The sequence below is a fragment of the Colletes gigas genome, unplaced genomic scaffold, assembly GCF_013123115.1.
Source record: "Colletes gigas isolate AHSC1104 unplaced genomic scaffold, ASM1312311v1 Colletes_gigas_Sc00029, whole genome shotgun sequence".
Lineage (NCBI taxonomy): Eukaryota > Metazoa > Arthropoda > Insecta > Hymenoptera > Colletidae > Colletes > Colletes gigas.
The window spans coordinates 2,313,352-2,335,550 of NW_025106658.1; the positions used below are offsets into that span (position 1 = coordinate 2,313,352).

At 40.9% G+C, this 22,199-nt stretch overlaps 1 protein-coding gene across 2 annotated transcripts; it reads right to left on the reverse strand.

The window, feature by feature from the left end:
* Positions 1–13,339: 13,339 nt before the first annotated feature.
* LOC122401857 lies at positions 13,340–16,912 on the reverse strand. Of its 2 annotated transcripts, XM_043404271.1 has the most exons (5): positions 16,769–16,910; positions 15,539–15,668; positions 14,904–15,465; positions 14,433–14,738; positions 13,340–13,859 (listed from the first exon to the last, which is right to left on the reverse strand). In XM_043404271.1, exons 3-5 carry the CDS (start codon positions 15,417–15,419, stop codon positions 13,458–13,460), a joined length of 1,224 nt encoding a protein of 407 aa, XP_043260206.1. In that variant the 5' UTR covers positions 15,420–15,465; positions 15,539–15,668; positions 16,769–16,910; the 3' UTR covers positions 13,340–13,457. The 2 variants fall into 2 exon arrangements, with proteins under 2 accessions (XP_043260206.1, XP_043260205.1); XM_043404270.1 differs by lacking the exon at positions 15,539–15,668 and having other exon boundaries at positions 16,769–16,912.
* Between the last annotated feature and the right edge of the window lie 5,287 nt (positions 16,913–22,199).

The following is a 22,199-nucleotide window of genomic DNA, read 5'->3' on the forward strand; positions in this document are numbered from 1 at the left end:
ATAAAAATATACCGTGGCACATTCTCGTTGAATTTATGTCTATGTACATCTCTTGCATCTCTAACTGGTATCAATATTTATAGCGTGCCATTAATTCTGGAATGGATCAGCTTCGCCTCGATACCGGACACTTGTTCGAAATGTGTCAGACTTGCGATAAATGCGAGAGATAGTTTAACTCGAACAGTAATTTGCCTTTCGAATGCAATTTCTATTACCGTTCTTGGGTTTGTAATTAGACGCATTTACAGACGTTTGAACAAAAAAATTAAGCCGTTTTGCAGCTCAAAATATACAGTACGCAACCTCTTTGATCGTACACATATCTTTGTTCGCGCGCAATAAAAACCTTCCCCGAAGCATTTAGCAACCGCGGATGAAAAATGGATTTTATACGACAATTCTGACGAAAAAAAAAAAATTGTTGGATAAAAAAGAGAACCGCAACGCGTACCCCAAGCCGTTTTACATCCTCGTTAAGTTTCTCTATGCGTTTCATCGTCAAAGCATTTTATATTTTGAATCGCGCTCGAGCAATAAAATTATTACTGTCTCTGTATTTATAACTAGTCCGATGTATGCTATAGTCGATCGGAAACGTTCCTGGAATCGATAGGTATTAAACGTTCGATTTTATTGAATGGAAACAACGTGATTTTGAACAACTGCATTGAACAACATTTGAATGAAAATTCAAAGATTTCGATAGTTTTGTCGAAAGAACACAGAGGTGGATTAAGATTGTTAATAAAATCCGGTGGTATGTTTGAAATATTGTCCTAATAATGGCTACTTTAAAAGAAGAGAACAGTTTACCGAGGCAACCTGCTTTTCTTTTCGATGCGTCTCGTTCGCTCGCGCGCAAGGATATCGTAAGATCTGAAACAAGGATCCATTGATCGTGGAGCTTGACGAAAAACAGAATTGTATCGTTCGAGACATCGTCTACCGTTTACACACGCGGATATCAAATTACGAAGCTGTTTGAACGTTTCGGTAGTCACGAACCCGTGCATCAACGCGATCCTATCAACTAAAATCCTCTTTAAAAAATGCAAAATTATCAATAAATTTCTAATTTAATTATGCGATAAAGATAGTTTAAATAATTACCATTACGAAGGATGTTAGATTTAAATTGACAGATTCGCAGACACAATAGATTTTGAATGGTAGAAAAGGCGCGTCGAGGAATGAACGTAAGCCCGGAGGCGTGAATACCGGGGTGATTGGTTTAAAGAGGAAGCAGCCTTCGGTGAGGTTTAATACGATTCTCGGCTTCTGAAGTTACCGGGACAAGCCGCCACAATGATCCACTCTGCGAACACATACATCCTGCTGCGGATCTTACGAAAAGGGAACGCGGTCGTGCGCCTTTTTCGCCCAGAATGGCCGGTTTCGCCCTCAATAGGAACCGAATAGGACATAGGACAGCAACGGGAATGACAACGGAGGATGAAGTCGTTAAATTCGTAGCCGTCGTCGCGCGTACAAAACCGACCCAGACCCTCTCGAATGGAACACAAAAATACAATCTAATCTAAAATTGTTAATTATACATTTCAAGAGTTGGTAGAAATGAAAATAGGAACAAGTTCAACCAGAATATTACGTACGCGTACAAAATCTCGCGCAAATACTTTAGGGAACGTTTCGTTGATTCGAGCATTAACTTTGAAAGTTCAATGGATAAGATTGTTAAAAGCTTTGACAGTTGATCAGCGATGGTTCGCTGTTCTCTGTTTGTAAACGTTCCACAGTAATAGAATAATGAATGCTTGAATCAACTAATCGCCTCGTGAACACATCGCTCCACTCATAACTCAGCTTCTAATCTCGTTAAATAAGATCTACGTCCGTCGACTCGGTACTTCTGCGAAATCTGGCTCAAGTAACAATCGGTGACTATCGCTTCACCGAGCTACGCCACTTTAAAAGCCACAACGTAAAAATAAACCGTAGTACAAACTCGTTTGTTTAATCGAAGAGCATGTTTACACGATACGTTCAAGTCCTCTCGAGTATTCCTTGAACGAAACGTACCATAATAACGCCGATAATATTTTTTTTCTAATCGACCACCAGTAATATTCCATAGAATTTTTCAAACCGCTTTCAAGCGTTATTAATATTTATTGGAAATCATTAAGTGTGCATTCATCGTGAATTCGTATGATACAAAACTATAGTTTTTGGCGACTATATCGAACAATTTCGAGTATAAAGCGGAGTTTGATAGACAGCGGCACACGTGTAATGTCAGATAGACACTAATACACTTGAACTGACAGTACGGCCGAATGAAAACAAACGAGGACGCCGAGTGCGAAAATCTGTTACTGAGAATATCGAAATGGAAAACTGGAGAAACGAAAATAATTCAAGAAATAGGTCGGTACAACGATGAAGTAAGATAGGAAGTAAGCATCGTGCCTTACGTATTATGTACAAAATCACTATCAAAGCTCTCGCTTTTAATCATTGACATACCCGCGATCGCTCAAATCATTTCTGTTAAGTAATTAAATTTTGATCGTTGATATAGTAAATAAAAGATATAAAGAAGAAACAAATAAACAACGATGATATACTTAAACAACAAATGAAGCTGATCGTTCTATTTCCTCGTAATTCAAGAGAAAGTTATTGAAAATAAAAGTTTGTAACTGTTGCCAAGCCCAGTGTCGACTTGGAACAACTATTCGCGTGAAAGAAGCCAATCGTTCTATTTCCTAGTAATTCGTTACGTTCCAAGAAACTCTGGTTCCTCTTTCGAATGAAATCGAAGAAGAGTAACAGTTCTTTGGAGTGTGTTCGCAAAGGGCGATCGAGGCGTAGGTACTCGTGTAGCCGAAAAAGTGTTCTCGTCGGAGGAGAGGCGAGGAGACGGTTTACATTGGTGACTCGCGGTCGGCGGTGGTAGCTTCAAAGCAGCCGCGATGTTTTGTTAACATCTCCGAAAACAAAGTGTAAACTAACTAGACGTCCAGCCGGTGTTTACTCAGCACCGAGAAGCCCGCCGCGGGGGAGCCGAGTCGTTCCCGATGCAATAACAACAGTTCTTGCATCTTTTTATCGTTCAGCCACGGAACGTCGCAGCCGAACGTCATCATGCCCCCCCCCAATTTCTTAACCTGTCGTTGCTAACGCGATCCTATTCGTCACGAACGACGTTCGAACACGTAACGAGCACTCAAAAATAACTTCCTGCCCCGTATTGCAATTATTTCGAGAACACCGTTCCTATACACGCGCGTTTGTATTCCTCGCGGAACAAATACAGTTGGCTGTCAATTCGTCGATGAATCTTTTTAGTTGTCTGGTCGTAACTCGATGATTTCTGGCATTCGTTCCGATTGCAATAAACACGAACTGTTTAAATTTGTGGATTTCCAAGTAGAGGAATATTTTGGCTGGAGAAGGAGTCAGTGTCGATATTTCTGGAATCGATTCATGTTCTAATTGTGTGTCCGAGCGCGAGGATCGACGATTCGACCGACTGGTTTTCGCCTACTGGATTTAATCAACGGCGGAGCTTCAAAGATCCGAAGAAGTTGGCCCCTCGAAGTAGTTTGTTTATCGTCGGCATGGCGGTAGTGCGGCCTGCTCGATCATTTCCCTTTTTTCTCGGCAAGAATTCGTCCGATCCAATAACGCTGGTCGAGCCGTTTCCTGGAAGCTTCTCGCCTCTATGTTCAGTCTACCAACTGACAAGCACCAGCCCTCCTCTTCTGGGGGAGCTTCCTCGTGTTTTTTTCCTTCGACCTTCCACGGTTCTTTCGTTAGACTTTCAAACGATTTCAGATGATAGATCGTAATAAAAGCACCGTTGTTGTTTCGACAAATTTGTAGAAAATAATAAAAAATTTGTACGAACGAGGAAGAATCTTTACAAGAAAACATGTAAAGGGCTGAATGTTCTGCTGGTTGGCGTAATATTGTAACGTAACCAGCCGTCGTCCTTGTCCACTTCCGTCTGTCCTCGCAGCAGGAAGTGGCGAGAGGACACAATCAATGCAGAAGCATTTAGGATGGTCATTGTATCCCGGTACGAAACGTTCATATACCCTGAAACTGCGCATAAAGCGAGATCCGCCGAGGTTGTCCATTTTCTTGGTACCTTTAGGAACGATGGCCCTGTCCCTTCGGGCTCTTGACGCAGCAGGATCGCGCAGAATTGACTATATAGAGACGGTGGTAACGCCTCTTTCCGCCGACAGCTCGATTATCGCACTTCACGCGCGCTTTCAACGCGTTTTCTCTTTCCCATCGGTTCGTGTACGCCAAATTGCGAACAATTCAAATCGATAGCAATACGGTTCGAAACATAGATGGAAACAATTCGGTGACAATGCTTGGAAACATCAATGTAGTGTTTTATACGTAAAGTGGCGGGCGCACACGCCTCACCCACGCATTACTTTGCGCGTCACCATTTCTGATATCGCGTCGAAAAGAAAGGAATTTATTTTTATCACGGTACAAGTGTCAAATATGCTTCTTGCATTTCAATTCAGCGGAAAAAGAGATTCAATGCTTGATAAGCGATTAAATTAAAGAATCAGATATTTCTAGAAACGCGACAGGAACTTGTACGTAAGAAATTCAAAACAATTTACTAGAATTATGTGTATCGAAGTAACCATAGTATTTATATGTATGTATAAGAATAGGACAGATTTTCGAGTTGATTTTACATTCTCTACGTACAATCGAGCCAGAAGAAACAGAACAAAGATGAAAAGAGAAATAGAATAGAAGAGAAAGAGACGAGAGGAGTTTGAGAATTAGGAAGGAAAGATTCACAGAATACATAAGAATGTATCGAAAACGGTGCCAGTTGCAAGAAATTGTTCCCATGGAAGAGACATTCTTCGATTCAAAGGCAATCACACAGCATTCATGTCAGACACGCATGCAAATCGTGCTCTCAAAGCCCTCTTTTTCTTTCCGTAAAATCCCTTCTATTGATCATTCGTTGATCCATCATCTCCGGCAGAATGTTTTAAAATCACCCTCTGGAAAGTTTAACGACAACTATTCGGAGCAATTTCGTGACATTTGTTTGGAAAACCGTCCCTGCCGCAGATCATGCAATATTTATAGAGATTGTATTTAATATTCGCCTGCTTTTAACTATGAACGAGTACTCGGGATTTAATATATGTAATGCCAAAGGAACATACAAAAATATATTAGCGTAGGCTACATCTTTTGAAACTAGTAAAAATTAATAAAAAAAAAAGATACAGATTTAGTGCTATTGTAAATAAGAAATGGTTGAACTGCCGGGAGGAAGTAGTTGTAAAGTATGGCGTACTATTTTCGAAACGGGCTGTACAATGCACGCTCGACAAATGTGTTTCACATTTCGTCGGTCGTAGTACGACAAATCCCTTAGATCTACGACCGAGTGTCGTAAGTGGAACGATATTTTCCACCTTGCTCTGAAAACTGAAACGCCTCTGCTTCGACAGTTGTTTTTACAAATAGACCTTCCAGGAGCCGATTACGCGCCAAGAAAGTTAATTCTTCCAAAAGAACGAACGGGTGCACCCTTTTCGGCGCTCTCGACTAATTAGTTCCTTACTATTATTAGAACCCATACTAATTAGTTTACGTTAGATCGTTCCAACGAATGGAATGCACCACGTGACCTGTCATTCGATCTTTCCATTTGCATATTTTCTTCGATCAACGTAAGTACGAAGCCACTCTCGACAAAAGAGTCTGGTGGAAGAAGATTTCGAAAGAATTGTGCGTTGCTAGTCACCTTGAAATTCCGAAAACGTGCAGCGATATTTTTGAAAAGGGAATCTCTGAAATCGTGCAACCCTGACAGCTTGAGAAATAACGATTTGGAGGTCGGTGTCGGTGTCGGTGTCGGTGTCGATGTCGATGTCGGTGTTGGTGTTGGTGTCGCGTGCTCGCATTTCTCGTGGAGACCACGCGGTGAGCTTACACCCTCATCATATAATGTAAGCATCGGCCTCGTTAAGGGGATCAGCTGCAGCGTATTGTCGACGCTAACAAGCGCTAAATAGAGTACCGGGTGAAATCCTGTGGCGACACCGAATCTCCGCACACAGATAAGCAGAAATCGTTGCCAGACAACCGACGACTACTTTGACGACAAACTTTTTAAAAGCACGGTCTACCGCGGAAACGTGGAAAACGCAGGACAATACCGGAACCAGAGACGAGCCGAGATTTTATTCGAACGATACGGACTCTTTGTGCAAATTTTTAACGATCGAGGAATTATTTAAGCAAGCTAAATTATTTTTTCGATGTAAAACGTTATTTACATTGAAATCTTTCGTCGAAGAAACAATACGTCGGATATACCGTGTGTATAGTTGATCGAAACAGTCGATACCTTTGACATAATTGTAGAAAAGAATTAAGAAGAAAACGAGTGTTTATGCTCGCGATGGACTTTCACGATCGTGGATAATCGTATTAGATTAAACGAAATCATTTCCCCGAACGATGAGAAGCAATTACAGTGTCCCTAATTGTGTCGCGCGTGGATTCCTCGTTACGCGTGTAACTCGTGTAGTAGCCCTTATTTGTCGGCGAAGAGAGAAAAATAGGAAGTAAAAAAAAGGAAAAGAAAAAGCCGCGGGGCGTCTCAGGCGTGTATCACCCCGCAGTGCTACAGTATAAAAAGGGGATGGAAGGAGGGCTGACAAAGGGAGGGTAGTTGTTAAGTTGTCCGACAGATGCCTCGCCACGTGAATCCACCGTATAAATACCCGACTTCCCCTCCCCCACAGATTTCTATTTTCACTCCTACAAATTCAATTTCACCTTAGCGGGCCCCGATCCGTTTTGACCACGACGCGATACTAATAATTTCACGATCGTGAACGACGTGTTAATAGGACTCGATTGGCGTCGAGTCTGCAAGATCTTGCTGGCTAATTGACTGAAATTTTCCAAGGATGAAACCCCAAATTTTGATCCTCGTCTATACGATTATCTCGTGACGAACACGTTAAAAAGAAAATGGCTGGTCGAAGGTGGCCCGAAAAGGGGCGTCGCCTGGTTTATTTGCATAAGACGCCGTTAACAAGTTGAACCTTTGCGTTTACGATCTACGATTCCTGGCACGCTTCGTCGTAAAAGATCCAACACGACGAAGGTGGGAGACTCGTAAGAATGGACGAGCGCACGCCCCATTATAAACGTAGGTAACGCAAATCTGTTCGGCCTTTGAGTGATCTGTAACAAACGGACTTTTACACCGGCTGCCAGGGAACTTTTTCACCTGCCGGTCCGACAACAATCCTCATCGGGGAAACCCGTCGCTAACGAGCCTTTCAGCCAGCCGTTCTTCCATCGGGAGAATATCATTTTCAGCGAGCCTACCGTACGTGACTTTGTCCATTCGAGGGAGGTCCTGTCCGACCTTTTTCTCACCCATACTGTCGATAACTTTCGATTAATTTCCACTTTTAGTACTCATTCTTTAAGTAGGGTGTCCCCCGCATTTACTCTACGATCTAAGCACAATGTTAACTGCCTAAAGATGTAAAATTGAATTTTCTGACACGTACATATGTATTTCGTTCCCAAGGGTTTCCGCGAGCATGGCTGTCGTTTACGAGTCTGGGATCAAATTTTACGATCGATTTCCTGCTTCGTTGAAAATAACTGGACCTTGGATGATTTATTAGAACCAGAGGAGCGCTTAAAATAGCTCGTAAATGATCAAGAAACTCGTAGAAAACACGTCGTAAACGCTCGTATATCGATACATTGTCCATTGTTTGTTAGAAACCTCTGGTTCTTCGAAATTGTTCGCGTTTCCTTAGAATTTAGAAAAAAATTCTTCCAAAACAAATTTCCATAGAACAAAATCTAGTAAAATCTGCGTAATAGAATCGTCGTCGTGTGATCGCGATTATCTTGATGACGAAGGACGAGGGGGAAACGCAAGGCGGGAGGGGTGGATTTTAATAGAAAAATAAGGGGACACTCGCGGACGCTAACGACTTGGAGAATCACGCACCATTGACTCGCATCCAACAACCGTGTGACTTGGCTCGTGTACCTATTTTAACTGCTGCGACAGCCGCGTGTCTCTCGCCCATCTTTCTACTGTTTTAACCGCGGGGGTCCAGGAATATTGCTACGCCGGGCACGTGTCCCCTTTTCTAGATTAATGTTGTTGCAAAAATTTCTGACCAATTTGTAGCGCCGGAAATTTTGCCAACCCTTCACGGTGAATAATTATCCAAATAAATGCACTATAGCTTTCGGTATTTCTAGCGTTGATCGAAGCAAACGAGTAAATTCAACATCGAAACGGTATTTGATAAAACCATCCCTTAAAAGAGGTTACGAGGCTTTCAACGTCGTCGGGAATGAAATACCCAGTATCGTGAAAATGTTACAAAAAATTGCTAACGCCGTTATTTTTCAACGATTCCGACGGGAGTGACCTTTTTCTTTTTTCCAAATTCGATCGTGCTCCGAGAACGTATATATAGTAATACGTAACGGGGTTAAATTTTGTCCATCGACGGAGGCGGATACATCAAAATAGAGAAGAGAGAGAAACTTTCCCCTGACATTCGTGTGTCCGACGTGGACATCGACGATGTCATTAAACTCCTCGTTACGGGAAGCCGAACGTAAACCAACTGGCACCGAGTATAGCCGAACTAACGCCGAGGGTACACGACCCAACACCCGACGGTACCGAGCTTTAAAACCAGACAGACTCGCCCCGATGATTGGTTACATTACCGATACGCGCGTCTCTCGTCACGGCGATGCTGTTACAGCAATCGCGGTGAAACCCTCTGCCCTATCCTCCGCTCGACGAAAACAATACCATGGAAACCGTCTATAGAAGACCGCGCTGGCTACGTTCTTTCCTTCGTCTTCGTACACCCGCTCGCAATACCGGATTATACAAAACTTCCAACGGGGGTAGACTAACAAAAACTAGAAATAGAAATAGTTAAGCTTTAAGGATTTACAAAAAGATAGTTTTGGCGTTAGAAATACTTTGATGGGAGCCGTTTTCTAAATTTTGCTTAAGGAAAAACAGATTCAATTACATATTGTATCGTATGGAAAACTGTATAGTTTGTGGTCCGTCATGTGGGCGAGTGGGTTATCCGTCGTTGCTCTCTCGGAAACCTTGGGAATTGACCGGTCCGGATGTCACATTTTGTCTGTGCGGCATGTTCTCACCCTTGTTGTTAGGGTTTCGTGCCCCGTTTGCACTCAATACACGCGCAACAAACGCACGTGCGACAAACGTACATAATTCCCTTTCCAGCAACCCCACCTTCCAGTTATCGCTCGTCCGTCCCCTCGGTTTTCTTTCCTCTCCTACTATTCTCTGCTCTCTTTCATCGAATCATTTCTCCCTGCGGCTTCCAAAGCAACTTTCGCTACAACTTCATCCACGTATGATTACTATTCGTCATGCTCGACTATTGTTCACCGACAATGAGATAAACCATCGGTAAGGGCCAATTGCGGTTTGCTCGTCTTTATTATCCTTACCGATAACTATTGGAACACAGGACTAAATGTTGCGTAACATCAGAGAATTTTTGTTTCGTAGAGAAACTCGACGAACCGGGCGGTCGGTCTCTTCGATCGGTGCTTTTGTGAAACAGCTGTTTCTGTCGTGGCCGCGCCTCGTTACCGGTTTTTTTTCTCCATCCTGAAACAAGAAGCTGCTGGCATCAGAGCGTCGTTATAGCGCGAGGCGTCCACTTTTCCACAGTCCTCTACGGGCTTACCCTCTTGGCCGCCCCTCCTCTTGTCCGCGGTCGGTCCTTGTGTGCTGCAAATAAACCTCTCCTGGAAACAAACAGGGCCAAACTGCACTTGCACCGGGCAAATTGACACCCCTAACGGACACGTACGATGTCAGAATCGTGACTCTCCTGTTTTCACCATTCGATCATGTTGATCCACTTTTCCCCGGTTATTTAACGACCAAATGGTACACACCGGGACCGTTATTTCTCGTTGCTCTAATATACATACATATATATCTTCGTTTCGCGCCATACGGAAATGTTGTCCAAATGAAACGTAAGCGAAAGTTAATCGACGAATGTATTAAACATTTGTCCCAAACCTGGGTTACTTGGTAATGAAAGATGAAACGAACAGAAACTGATAAACGTACGAGGAAATTTCGTAACCCCCATAGCATGGCGAAGTAAAAGTTTGATACAAACGAGTTCGGTATCGCCAACATGATACGATATACATATACTTATAAAGTGATAGTCACGTGGCAGACAGTGATACAATATCAGAGCACGATTCGCCACGTGTCACGCGACGTGAGTACTGTAACAGCTCTCTCGTTTTATTATAATACACTCACCCTTGTTCGTGTCCCCAGCGATCATAATCGCATTTGGCTTCTGCCTTTCACACAAAAATCACGTCCGAACACAAATCACGTTATGTATTCGTGTCTGTACAGTGAAGTTGTATGGCATCCGTTGGCGAAAAATAAACTCTAGACGCCTGCCTTGTTCGTTCTAATTGCCTCTATTATTCTACTTTTTCTTTTTTACATACGAAATAAATATAAATAAATATACATAGCGAATTTAATAATTTTAACTTGCGAGAAATCGAGGTTTCTTTAACTACCTTTAAATAAGGCAAGTGTTACGGGATGAATCTATGGGCAAAAATAATTCGAAAATTAAGAATAATGAAATTGCAAAAAGAAAACTACTAATTCGTGGATGAATTTTATTCAAACCTGATCAGATCTTATCAAATATACTTGAGAATGTCGAAATTACTTTTGTTCGTCTCGTTCTTGATTCGCGTCTTATTTTAGTCTGTACTTACAGTGATACTTGAAACGGAGTACAATTAGAAGCTGAACACCCTGTATGTATAATACGTATACATAGTAGTGTCATCCAGCATACAGTGTAAGTATCGAATGTCCCCGATAATACAACTAACTGCGCGGATATACGCCAACAATTGAATATTGAAAATAATAGTAAACTTGTTGTAGAAAAGGAAAGGAAAGATTGAAGGTATTCGTGAAACGTGGCGAAACGTGAAAACGCAAAGATGCAGCGGTGAAAGAGGCAACGGCGAAGAGAAAGCGCCGAATGGTCAACCATACCTTCAGGCCACACGGAATTGACCCATAAATCCGTGTTTCATGATTTACTGTCTTTACGAACAGCAGACCAAAGGAATATTCGGTCGACTTTGAATGCTGCTGCGGCCGCAGATTCCCAAAACATCGTGGAACCGCGGCAATTGCACCGTCGAATATTTCTTCGAACGTATCTACGGGCCCTACGGTCGATCCTTATGGTTGTTTGCGATTGGCCCCCATAAATTTTCGTTGATTCAAACCAAATGTTCCGACGGATCTTTCTACCTTCGACGCAAGAAAGCACGGGGACCCTTTCACGAGTACAGGGACAAAAACGTTCCGGTTCGAGTAACATTCAAACGAGGATTTATTACAATTATTAACATTCTAAAGTGTCTGAAAAAACAAAATCTTTTCAACCGTATCTGTGCTAATTAAAATTTAGTCCGATCATCTACTTTGAAAAAAAAAACCCTCTATTCGTACCGGCGTGATTTTCACGTAAAATCAGTGAGAGTTGATTTATCAGCTATCGATCGAAAAGATTGTGTTACACATTGTGATATTCGGAAAGGGCCGGGCGACGAGAGATCCCACGACCGAACCGAACCGAACCGAACCGAACCGAACGAGGCCCGCATCTTGACATCCGCTTGTACACCATTTAGCAATAATTTACTCGAGGTCGTCACGGAATACCATCGAAACGTTCAGAATGGTGTGCTCATTGACACCGAGATCGGGCTTTTAGTCCCACGGGTATATTGTTGTCCAATGGCACGTTTGTATTTACACGTCGCGCGCCAAAATTGCGTGTCTCGCCGGTGTAAATACGCCCGTATGAACTTCGAACCCATAGGATAATATTGATATGTGGTTTCTTTCTTTTGGTCCGATGCGCGGCCGCTGCTTCTCATAATGCTCGGTTTAATTTCATAGAGAGCGCGAGACAGGTTTGTAACTAATGCACCACGATCCTTTAACGAACCAGGCGCGTCGATTTTATTTCTTCTATAGAATATCGGTTTCCGTTTCTAGTTCCTCGGCCATTCACGCCCGTGAAAAAGCACATCAATTTATTTATTAATCTCACGAGAGTTGGAAAAGCTTTTTCCCCCGTCGTTTAGCGTCGTCGTTCTCCAAGAAGGCGGATAAAAAACAGACGTTATTCAGGTGACGGACATTGACAAATACGTCGTCCAACGCGTATCAAACCGAAGCACCTGAAAAATCGTAGGATTAGTTCGTGACACCCTTCGCTGTTCGAAACGATTTTTTCTGCCCATTGATCCCGAATTCCTTTATTCTCGCCGCCTAGATACCGCGCGTCTCTTTCCATTATTCCGATTACAAATGACAGTTCCCCCCGTTTTAGTAACTTAATTAATGACAATGTCCCGTACTTACAATTAATCGCGCGAGTTCTGTATCGAAAGGCATGGAAAGCAACCGGAGAAAAAGAAAATACGAAAGCGTTGAGAATCACAAGATTCGTGAGTGATCGCGGTTCGCTGGAAAGATTTTCTGCCACTGACGACCGAGTAATCCAGATGCGAACGGGCCATTTTCGAACGGGCCATTTTCGGCATTGTTCCACAGTTTCACCCCCGTCGCTCCTTCCCAATTCCCGACTTTCTCGAACCTCGTGCGGAGAACCGAAAATCGGCTACCGGATTTTTCCAATTCACCTTTCTGCCATGATTTACGAATCCTCCGGGGCTACGTGCATCTTCCAGGTCATTGGCAAACAAGAAAGAAGGAACTTGAAAGACAAGAAGCGAGAGAAAGAGAGGAGATTTGGGAAATACCTTCGACTCGTCCAAGATGCAGCTCCCTCGAGGCGAGCTCACTCTTGTTCCATCGCGTTTTTCCTTGTCTAGTAGCTGAGATTCTCCTCCGGGCAACAGCCACCCCATCGAGGCTTGCCACAACAATTTCTCTGTTCACGATGTAGGTTACCGAGACGACGCTTTCAGAGACCTTTTAGCCTAGTGGTTTACTGCCCTATAATAAATCAATTGCTACCGTCTGACCGCCAAGTCGTTCGACCTCGAAGGATCTTTTCGAAAGTTCATCTACCGCCTGGATGCAACTTGTTTTTCGTTCGTCCACGACCAACTTACCAGCTGACTGGAAACTACTTGCTACCGACAAATACATTTAGAACGTTCGACCAACGAAACGTTATACGCGAAACCAAAGTATTCGATACAATGTAACACACAAAAACATTTTATGCACAACTTTACTTTCTATCGCGGCGTATTCCTTAAGCGATCGATACAAATATTTTCGTTTACATGGTATGTAGTACGGTATAAATATGTCAAAAATAATTTCAATCCAAGTAGCCTCTTTCTTCCATCACCGGGATCATTTTGTGCGCCAGTTTCACCGCGTCTGGATTTTTGAAAACGTTCATCTTAGTTTCGCCCGACAATTTCTGAAGCACTTCCGTAAAATCCTCCGTGTCGTCAGTGTTCGCCATCATTCGTAAATAAAGTACGATTCCAGAAAAGACTGCGTACACTCTCCTTTTGTGCAATGCTTCTTTCAATCGTTGCATCGTTAGCGGTTTCTCTTTGCAACCGATGTATTCCATAGTTTCGTTCAGCTTCTTCAAATATACTTCCAAAAAGTAATCGTCCTTGTCGTATTTTATATCGAATTCCGGGCAAATATTGAAAAAATATAACAGATCGATGGCTGGAGACGTGTACACAGCCATCTGAAAGTCGACCTAAAAAATGCATTCAACATTTTTACTTCTCCCTTCGATGTACAATTCGAAATAATTAAACAAATGTATTCCTTGTTCTAAATAACTTTTGACAAAACCTAAACAGAATGCGAATGTTACGAACAAGTATCATCGAGCTTCTACGGTTTTCGTGGAATAGGCGAGTCGGGGCTATTAATTTTATGACTTATGCCCTCGGGTCAATTATTTCTCATTTACCTGCCGCTACAATGAAATGAATATTCTGGAAACTTGTATACTCGCGATAACAAGCTAAATCACCGTTCGAAGGGCTAATTAAATAAAAGGTAGGTCAAATAAAAGAATAACGCGACTGTCAAGAGAGCTATTCAATTTTACGATTCTTCTTGTTTGCGTTGGGTAAGGGTAAATTTTGAATTACTTCGAACGGTTTGCGTATTCGTTGATAAATTTTCAACGATCGTGCGTATATATGTATATGTACTTCACTAGCGCTTTAATTTACAATTTCTACCGATGAAACTCTTGTAAATCCAGCCCCTCTTTCGAAATACACCCTACATATCACGAGAGATCAAAGTAATGCATTACCAGAAGCACATCTTCGGGTTGAGCTTTCTCGTTTTCTCGAAACATTATATTATTGATCCAACAATCTCCATGATTTAACACGCAGAAATCGTTGGAATCGTACTCGTACACCTTTACACATTGCGTTCCGATAGTTTTCGCCAGATTAATTAATTTAGGCGCGGCTCTGGCACACTTTTCATCCGACCACGTTTGGATTTCATTAGCTATCCGCAACAGGCTCACTTCCATCAGCCGAAAGAAAGCTTTTGGACATTTCGTCGACACAATGCCACCGTCTTTGAACGATTCGATCAGTTTTGGATCCTAAACAATTACGAAACGTCACTAATTTTCATTTTAATATCGAATTGGATAAAATTTTATCAAACGACGAACGAAATTATTACGAAACAATTAAAGGAAAGATTTTTCAAATGAAAATTCAATAAAGTCCAGGCACAATGTAACAATGTAACTTTGATCAATTACCTTTTCACGAACGGCAACAGATCCTGCGTGAAACTTGGCAAGTAACTCGATAACGCGAACGCAGTGTTCCAACGACAATCCCTTCTGGCGATCTTTTATAAGAAATTTACGCGTTATTAAATTCTCCATGATGAGAACCTTTGGATTAGCGGAACAATACCATAGTTGCGGTCCGATCGAACGACCGACGAGCTTTTTTATTTTTGGTACAACGTCGCGTAGAACGATCAATTCCGAGATAAAAAGATCTTGCTTGCGAACGAGATACCGGGAAAACTCCGACATTGGTTCCATTTTGATAATCACGTCCGTCGAACGCTTCGATTTTGACTTTTCGTTCTTGGACGTCACCGTATACTTTATAGTGGCTACGAAGAGATCGCTCAAAAAGTTTAACCCCTTCTCGGAGAGGCATTGTTTGCTAATCTCCAATATCTTCACCGTGTCGTCCGCCACCTGACGCCGAAGAACCTTCTCAAATATATGTTGGTCGATTTTCAAATTCTTCACTTCCATTTTCTTCCACGTCTTTCACTTCTGACCGTTCGATACTTATTTACTTCTGGAAAGAACAAGGACTCGTTGTACGACGGTTGTAAGTTTATCGCGAGCCTAACTTTAAAAATACAACAGACCTCGATAAGATACACGTAATTTTTTTTATAATTAGTTACCGATACACCGTCCAATGCAACCGGCATCTATTCCTTTTCCTTTTATTATCATTCTTCGTTACAGGAGGCTATCGACATTTCTTTCAAATATCTAATAAATAGCACTGTTATTTTCAAAGCTATTGCAATTTAGTTACTTCTGTTATCTAAAGATTTCGCGAAAAGGCATTTAAACTTCCTTCGGTTGCAACCGCGACTCTCGAGACGAACGAGAAAACAATCTTAAACACGTCCAATTGCAATCGACACGTGACAAGATAATTCCAAACAACAAAAAAAAATATTCCATTGATCTACCCCATTAAGTGCTACCGAAGATCACTTCTATTACGAATATATGTATATTTTGAGGAGAGTGTTATTCTCCGGAACGGCTTTGTAAGCAATTGAAAGTAACAACAAGCGATATTCTATCTATTTTCATATTATTTTTTCCGTTGCATTCAAAGAATCGCCAGATATAGCGATATCGCAATTACAAGTTGCGATAAAAGTGATAACAAGTTGCAATAACTGCGCGTTGTACAATTTTAGTTCGAAAAATTGTTTTCTATATTTGAAATATACATATACCAAGTACGAAACATTGAAGAGACTTTACCAGAAATTAAATTAGTTTTATTATTTACGTTGCTTTTAATTAATTACTCGTCTATCGACCCAATGGAAGTTTAGAAAGAAGCATTTTTTATATAGTGGTTTCAGTTGGTAGACACAATGGGTCAATTAACAAATTAAATAAGATGTTGGTTGTAAAGAAATTCCAGTTGTGAGAAGTTAATAACGAAAAATGAATCGATAAGTGTGGAGCAGCGTCTTTCATTACACATTACACTGTTATCGGTGTCACTTCCTTATTGCGTTCTCAGACACAGCCGTTTGTAATTTACCAGCAATTATCACTGCGTGTTTTAATACGCCCACTAAAATCCTGCTCGTTATCCATTATCGCCGTAAAAAGTATTATCTTGAGACAAATTGCTATTACGTTAATTATAATAAACACATACAATTGCGTACTGGATACGTTCGATCAAACGAGTCACCAATAATGTTTCCCTACTCTGATTCGACTTTACTCGTATTGGAATATAAATTACAATGTTTTTTTTTTTTTCTAACTATACTCAACATCGAATGCACACAAACTACATATAATGTACAATATTTGAACCAAGCCCAAGCCCATACCTTGATTCTCAACACTGTACGCAGCGTCTAAACGATGAACACAACCGTCCCGCGTTCTTCGATCCTCTAAATTAAACTTGATGACAGTGTGGCCAGATTTGGCATAATTGAGTACATCGTCGTCGTCGTCGTCGGCACTGGAAACGACGAACTTCCTTAGCGTCTAACGGAATGGTGGGGATTAGTTCACGACCGTTTGCAAGTCCCCCTCTTCGTTAAACGGAATACGTAATACACACAGCGTCCCATATCGAATGATTCATTTCACGTATTTGTATAACTTTCGAACTGTAAGAGATCGTTGGATAAGAGGTGTTGATTTTGAAAATGAGAGGAGAAACGAGCTATCTGCCGAAAAGTCGAAAGGGACAGCTCTGCAGTGTTTCACCCTTTTGTCCGCCATAGAACTATCAAAGATATCGAGATAAGAGTAGAGCCTCTATTTTTATCAAACTCGACTGTTATTTTTTGCAACGAGAAAGGAGTCGCTAATTATTTCCTATTGTTTTTCAACAGCTAAACAAGCTATACAAGACGTGACGTAATCGGTAATTGTTGACCACGCGATGCTGCGATCATCGTACGTTTCTTTCCGCGTATTTTTAGCGCTTACTTCGCGCGAAACACAGGTCATATTAATCGTGCATCGAGATCTTTGATAAAACAACGGCGGCGATTAATTCTTGAAAAGAAATTGATTTCCAGGAAGAGGCGAAGGAATAAAGGGGAAACCACTGCGAGGTCCGATCCGAGAAGTTTCACAAACCGTTCAAGGACGTCGATTTTTCCAAGTCCTACGGCCCGGTACCCATCGTATAACTTTTATAGGGGGTCACAAAGCGGCTACCGTACCTCTCATCTCGCCATCGCTTTTCCTTTTTTCTATCTTCCTTTTTTTTTGTTTTTTTTTTCAAAGATTCCTTCGAATCTTCGTGAACGTAAAAACTTTTACGACACATGCGGTAAGCCAAGAATCGTTTCGCCAGTCACCGCAGTCACGGCAGACAGGAAGCATACCGAAATGCACCAGGAAATTCAAGAACCTCGGTACAATAAATCATCTTCGTCCTTTTTTTCGTCACTTTGTCTTTACTTTTACGATACTCCGTGTTTTGTTTGACCAACCGCTAGCCAGTTGTGATTTCGAATTGAGAACCCAACTCAGGTTTTACATCAAAAGAGAGTTTCACGTTTCCTTTTCGCTTCTGCTTCTCTTTTTTTTTTTTTTTTTTTTTTTACTTTTAGTTTGCACCACAATGGCGTAATCGTATTAGAAACTGTCGTAAATAAGCACAAATATTTATTTTCACAGTTTTTAGCTACATGAAAACGTGTTACAAGGAAGGGTTAAAAAGTGTCCGTAAAGTTCTAAACGTTGATTATTTAATTTAGACGTGCAATGATTTGAATTTGTGTCAGAAACGAATTAAATATCTCCTTGAAACTGATTTTTGTATTACACAAAACTTATCTTCGTCAAATTTTGTTGCGTTTGTTCTGTTACGTTTCTAATTATACCACTATCGTGTGCAAATGTTTGATTTCAAAGATAAACAGAGATTTGTATTCCTAGAATGCTTAACAATCGGCAAATATAGTGTTTCCAACGCATATACTACGCATACAAAACTGTGAAACTAGAACGCGTAAAGAATCACATTGACCTAGAACGAAGAATGGAAAACTGCGTAATATTTTCTGATCGGAATAAAAATCTAAATGATCCTGATGAATTTAAACACTACTGTCATCACGTATGCAAAGTTGAAACCAAATGCATAAGTAAAATTTGAAAGTAATTAAGTAAGAAAGGAGAAAGAAAGATAATAAAAGATGATAATGAATAAGAATAACAATATAGAAGATCTAGAAGAAATGGACAATAACACTGGTACTTATTACGATGTTTGGGTAAATCTATTGACTAGTTTCAGACGATGAGTCAAAGTTCGTACGAGCGTATGGCCATTGTTTTGTAGCAGATTGGCGATAAGATTGTTTTCCTCGTGACTGAGTTAGAGAAGATATCGTTTGCTATGGATAATTTACATACGATCCTCAGGATTTTTTATTCGAACCTATGTAACAATTCAATGTTTGATGTACTTTGATGTACTTTGCGCAGCTGTTCGAAACTTTAAACGCGAATAACTTTTTAACAAAGTCCCGATCGAGAAATTGCTATTCTTGATTTTCGTGTTATTTTGGTCTATAGAATCTGTAATTAAAATTTGTCCCCGAGGTGGGCCGAACAACCTGCGCACGGGCCGTATTAAGGCGTCAAACTTTCTCCGATCGTTTGAGAAACGAAACGCGAGAGAAGATACATATACGTGTTGATGGGAGGGTGCGAGGTGGCGTACGATGGTGCAGCGTGCGCGCGTCCAAACTACCCCCTGTGGCTCCCTGGCACCCCTACCTCGCAAGAGCCGTTTGTTCGGTTCGGTACGAGTTTACGACCCTGTTGGGCCACAAAATTTACGGTGCCCTCTTAAAAGCGATCCAAACACGTACCGGCCTATTCCAGAGTGTACGGCGCGCTTCGCCACGCGCTTTGCCTGCGAACCAGGATTCACGCTCCCAACCTTCAATACTCTAATCCTACCCACCCCTTCTCCTTCCTACCTTTCCATCTCTCCCTCTCTCTCCCTCCCGCCCTGATATCCTTCCTACATTGTTGCGTTTTTTAACCCTTTTGCCCCGTAAAATTACTATCTTACCTCGACCTGATTTATCACCGATACGAGCGAAAAGAATTTCAATTACGTACAGAGTGGTCACAGCTACAAAGCCTAAAAGACGTCACATTATTCAATCAGCGTAATAGGAGACCTCTCATGTGCATGCTCCTTGTGTGTAATCAAATTTATAGAGGGTGTCCACGATTTTCTCGGCATTCACGTTCTTTCGATAAAAAATCTTTCCAACGACAATTACTCGGTACTTCCCTGACAATAAATCGCGATAGTAAAAATCCCCAGAGAACTTTTTATCGAACAAAAGACTCGGCGCACCTTGATTTTTTAAAACGAGTTCGACGACCTACCATTCGATTGCTTTTTTAAATTTTGTTTTTTTTGTATATAAATATGAAATAAATTGTAAACTGTAGCAAGCAGATTTTGTTCGTCGAGCTGACACGAATGCTGAAAAAAATCGTGTCGATGGTTACGACGAACACCTTGTATAAAATATTGTTGGATGATCGTGAACGATGCCAGAGCAGAGTGACATAAACTCGATTACATAAAATAAATGCACGAACACGCGAAAGGGAAGCCTCTTTTGTATCTTTGTAGCCCAAGTGCCGCGGAAGAAGCCTTTTCAAGAAATCTTTACATATGCATGGACCATCAGTGATACCATACAAGATCCTCATCCCCTACATCGGTCAGCGTAGCCCTTTTTCTCTTCGCTACGTCATAACACGGTACGGTTCGTAAGAACATGAAACGTGTAAGTACATACTCTCTTCCCTCTATTTTCCTTTAACACGTGCATACGTCCTACGATCCTACTGTTTTCTCAAAAACCTGACATTTCCTAATCTTTTTAAACACGAAAATAACAATAGAATTGAAGTTTTAATATAGGATAGTTATTGTATAAATAATCACGTAAGATTTAAGAACGTTTACGAATTCGTGCGAGTAATTGTTGAGAACCTTAATTCTTAAAGATGATCTATGTCGGTCCCCGAGTGCTTCTTCGAAACTATTCGTTAGGAGCGAGAGCTAATGTTTCAGGATTATGGAAGGGATGCACGATAAACGAAAAATATCCGTAACATCCGGCAGGGAACGCTCGTCCCGATAATCCTTCTCGCGAAACTAGCTGGCTTACCACGAACATTTTCACCCACTGAGTTTTGACCAACTGTCCATAGAATAAGGTCCACTGGGTGTAAGAGAATTCGGGAAACAGAAATACGACCAACGACAATAAATTGGAAAGCGGAGGACTTTCACCCTAAAACTTCCTGGCGAACCTGACCGACCCGATAGCCTGGGAAGAAACAACACCGTCACAGACAACTTCGTTCAACCGTGCATTTTCCTCCAGGTAATGGTGGTCGTCGTTGAATTATTCGAAATCGTAAAACGAAATCAGCAAAACCGTACTGGACAACCATTGTTCCATTAATTATGTCTACAAACAATCTTTATTGACGATGCAACGTGGAAATGCGTCCTAAGAAGCGTTCGTTCGATACGTCGTAAATAAACTTTATTCTTACATACAGAGTGTTCGGCCACACCTGGGAAAAATTTTAATGGGAGATTCTAGACGTCGAGATAAGACGAAAATCAAGAATACTAATTCGTTGATAGAGGCTTCGTTAAACGGTTATTATTTTTTTTCTAGAAAATGAGTAGGATTTCCGGGGTAGGTCTATTCACCAAAAATGCTTGTAATTGACCCCAGCGAGCAAAAATAATTTTTTCAGAATGATTTGAAATTTTTTAATTTCGTCGAAAAATTTCACACCTACTCGAATTTTTTTCTCAAAAGTGGTTAGGATTTCGGGGGTATGTGTATTCACCAAAAATGGTTCTATTTGACCCCAGAATCTAGAAATAATTTTTTTAGAACGATTCGAAACTTTTCGATTTCGTTGAAAAATTTAGGCACCTACACCCCCCTTGTCGATTATTCTTAAAAATCAGTTTTTCATTTTTAATAAATTTATTTGACGCGCTACAGAAAAGTTGTTCAATACTTTTTTGTAGGTACCCATAGGCTCTACTTCAAAAAAAAAGTTTCATTGAAATATATTCACTATTATAGGAGTTATGGCGGTTTGAAAATTGGACCATTTTTATGGGGTTTTTGTCACTTTACGGGGTCAAGGATCAACTTTTCGAATATTTTTGCGATATGTACATATTCTCCACTAAAATACGCGTAGTTTGCTCTTTTAAACATTAAAATCGTCCAATCGGTTCAGGAGTTACGACGTTTTAAAGATTCGCATGAAATTTCGAAGGTGCGTTTCTGGCCTCGCATTAGATTTTCTGTAAGGAATTTTTTTCTCGAAAATGGTTAGGATTTCGAGGGTATGTCTATTCACGAAAAATGCTTGTAATTGACCCCTGTAACTAAATATAATTTTTTTGCATGATTTGAAATTTTTTAATTTAATATTTTAATAACTTTTTAACGAAGTCTAGAAATTTATATTCTTCATTTCCATCTTATTTTGGCCTCTAGAATCTCCCATTAAAATTTTTCCCAGAGGTGGCCGAACACCCTGTATGTATAATATTTGACGATTCATGAAGTGAATTAAATATCTACGAAATCTTGACCAAAGTGATACGAAAAAGATTTTCCTACGCAGCTATTAAAAAAGGAAAGAGCTTTCATAGTCTTCTTAAATGAGAAAATAATTATTATTAATAATAGTTGAGGTTTCACCGTATTGCAATGA

Bases quoted from the DNA above. Each gene is read 5' to 3' on its own strand.
- LOC122401857 (XM_043404270.1), bottom strand. From the start codon at position 15,419: ATGGAAGTGAAGAATTTGAAAATCGACCAACATATATTTGAGAAGGTT. The intron at 14,739-14,903 runs GTAATTGATCAA...GTAATTGTTTAG, and splicing joins CTGTTGCCGTTCGTGAAAAG to GATCCAAAACTGATCGAATC. The intron at 13,860-14,432 runs GTAATGCATTAC...TGCATTTTTTAG, and splicing joins AACCCGAAGATGTGCTTCTG to GTCGACTTTCAGATGGCTGT.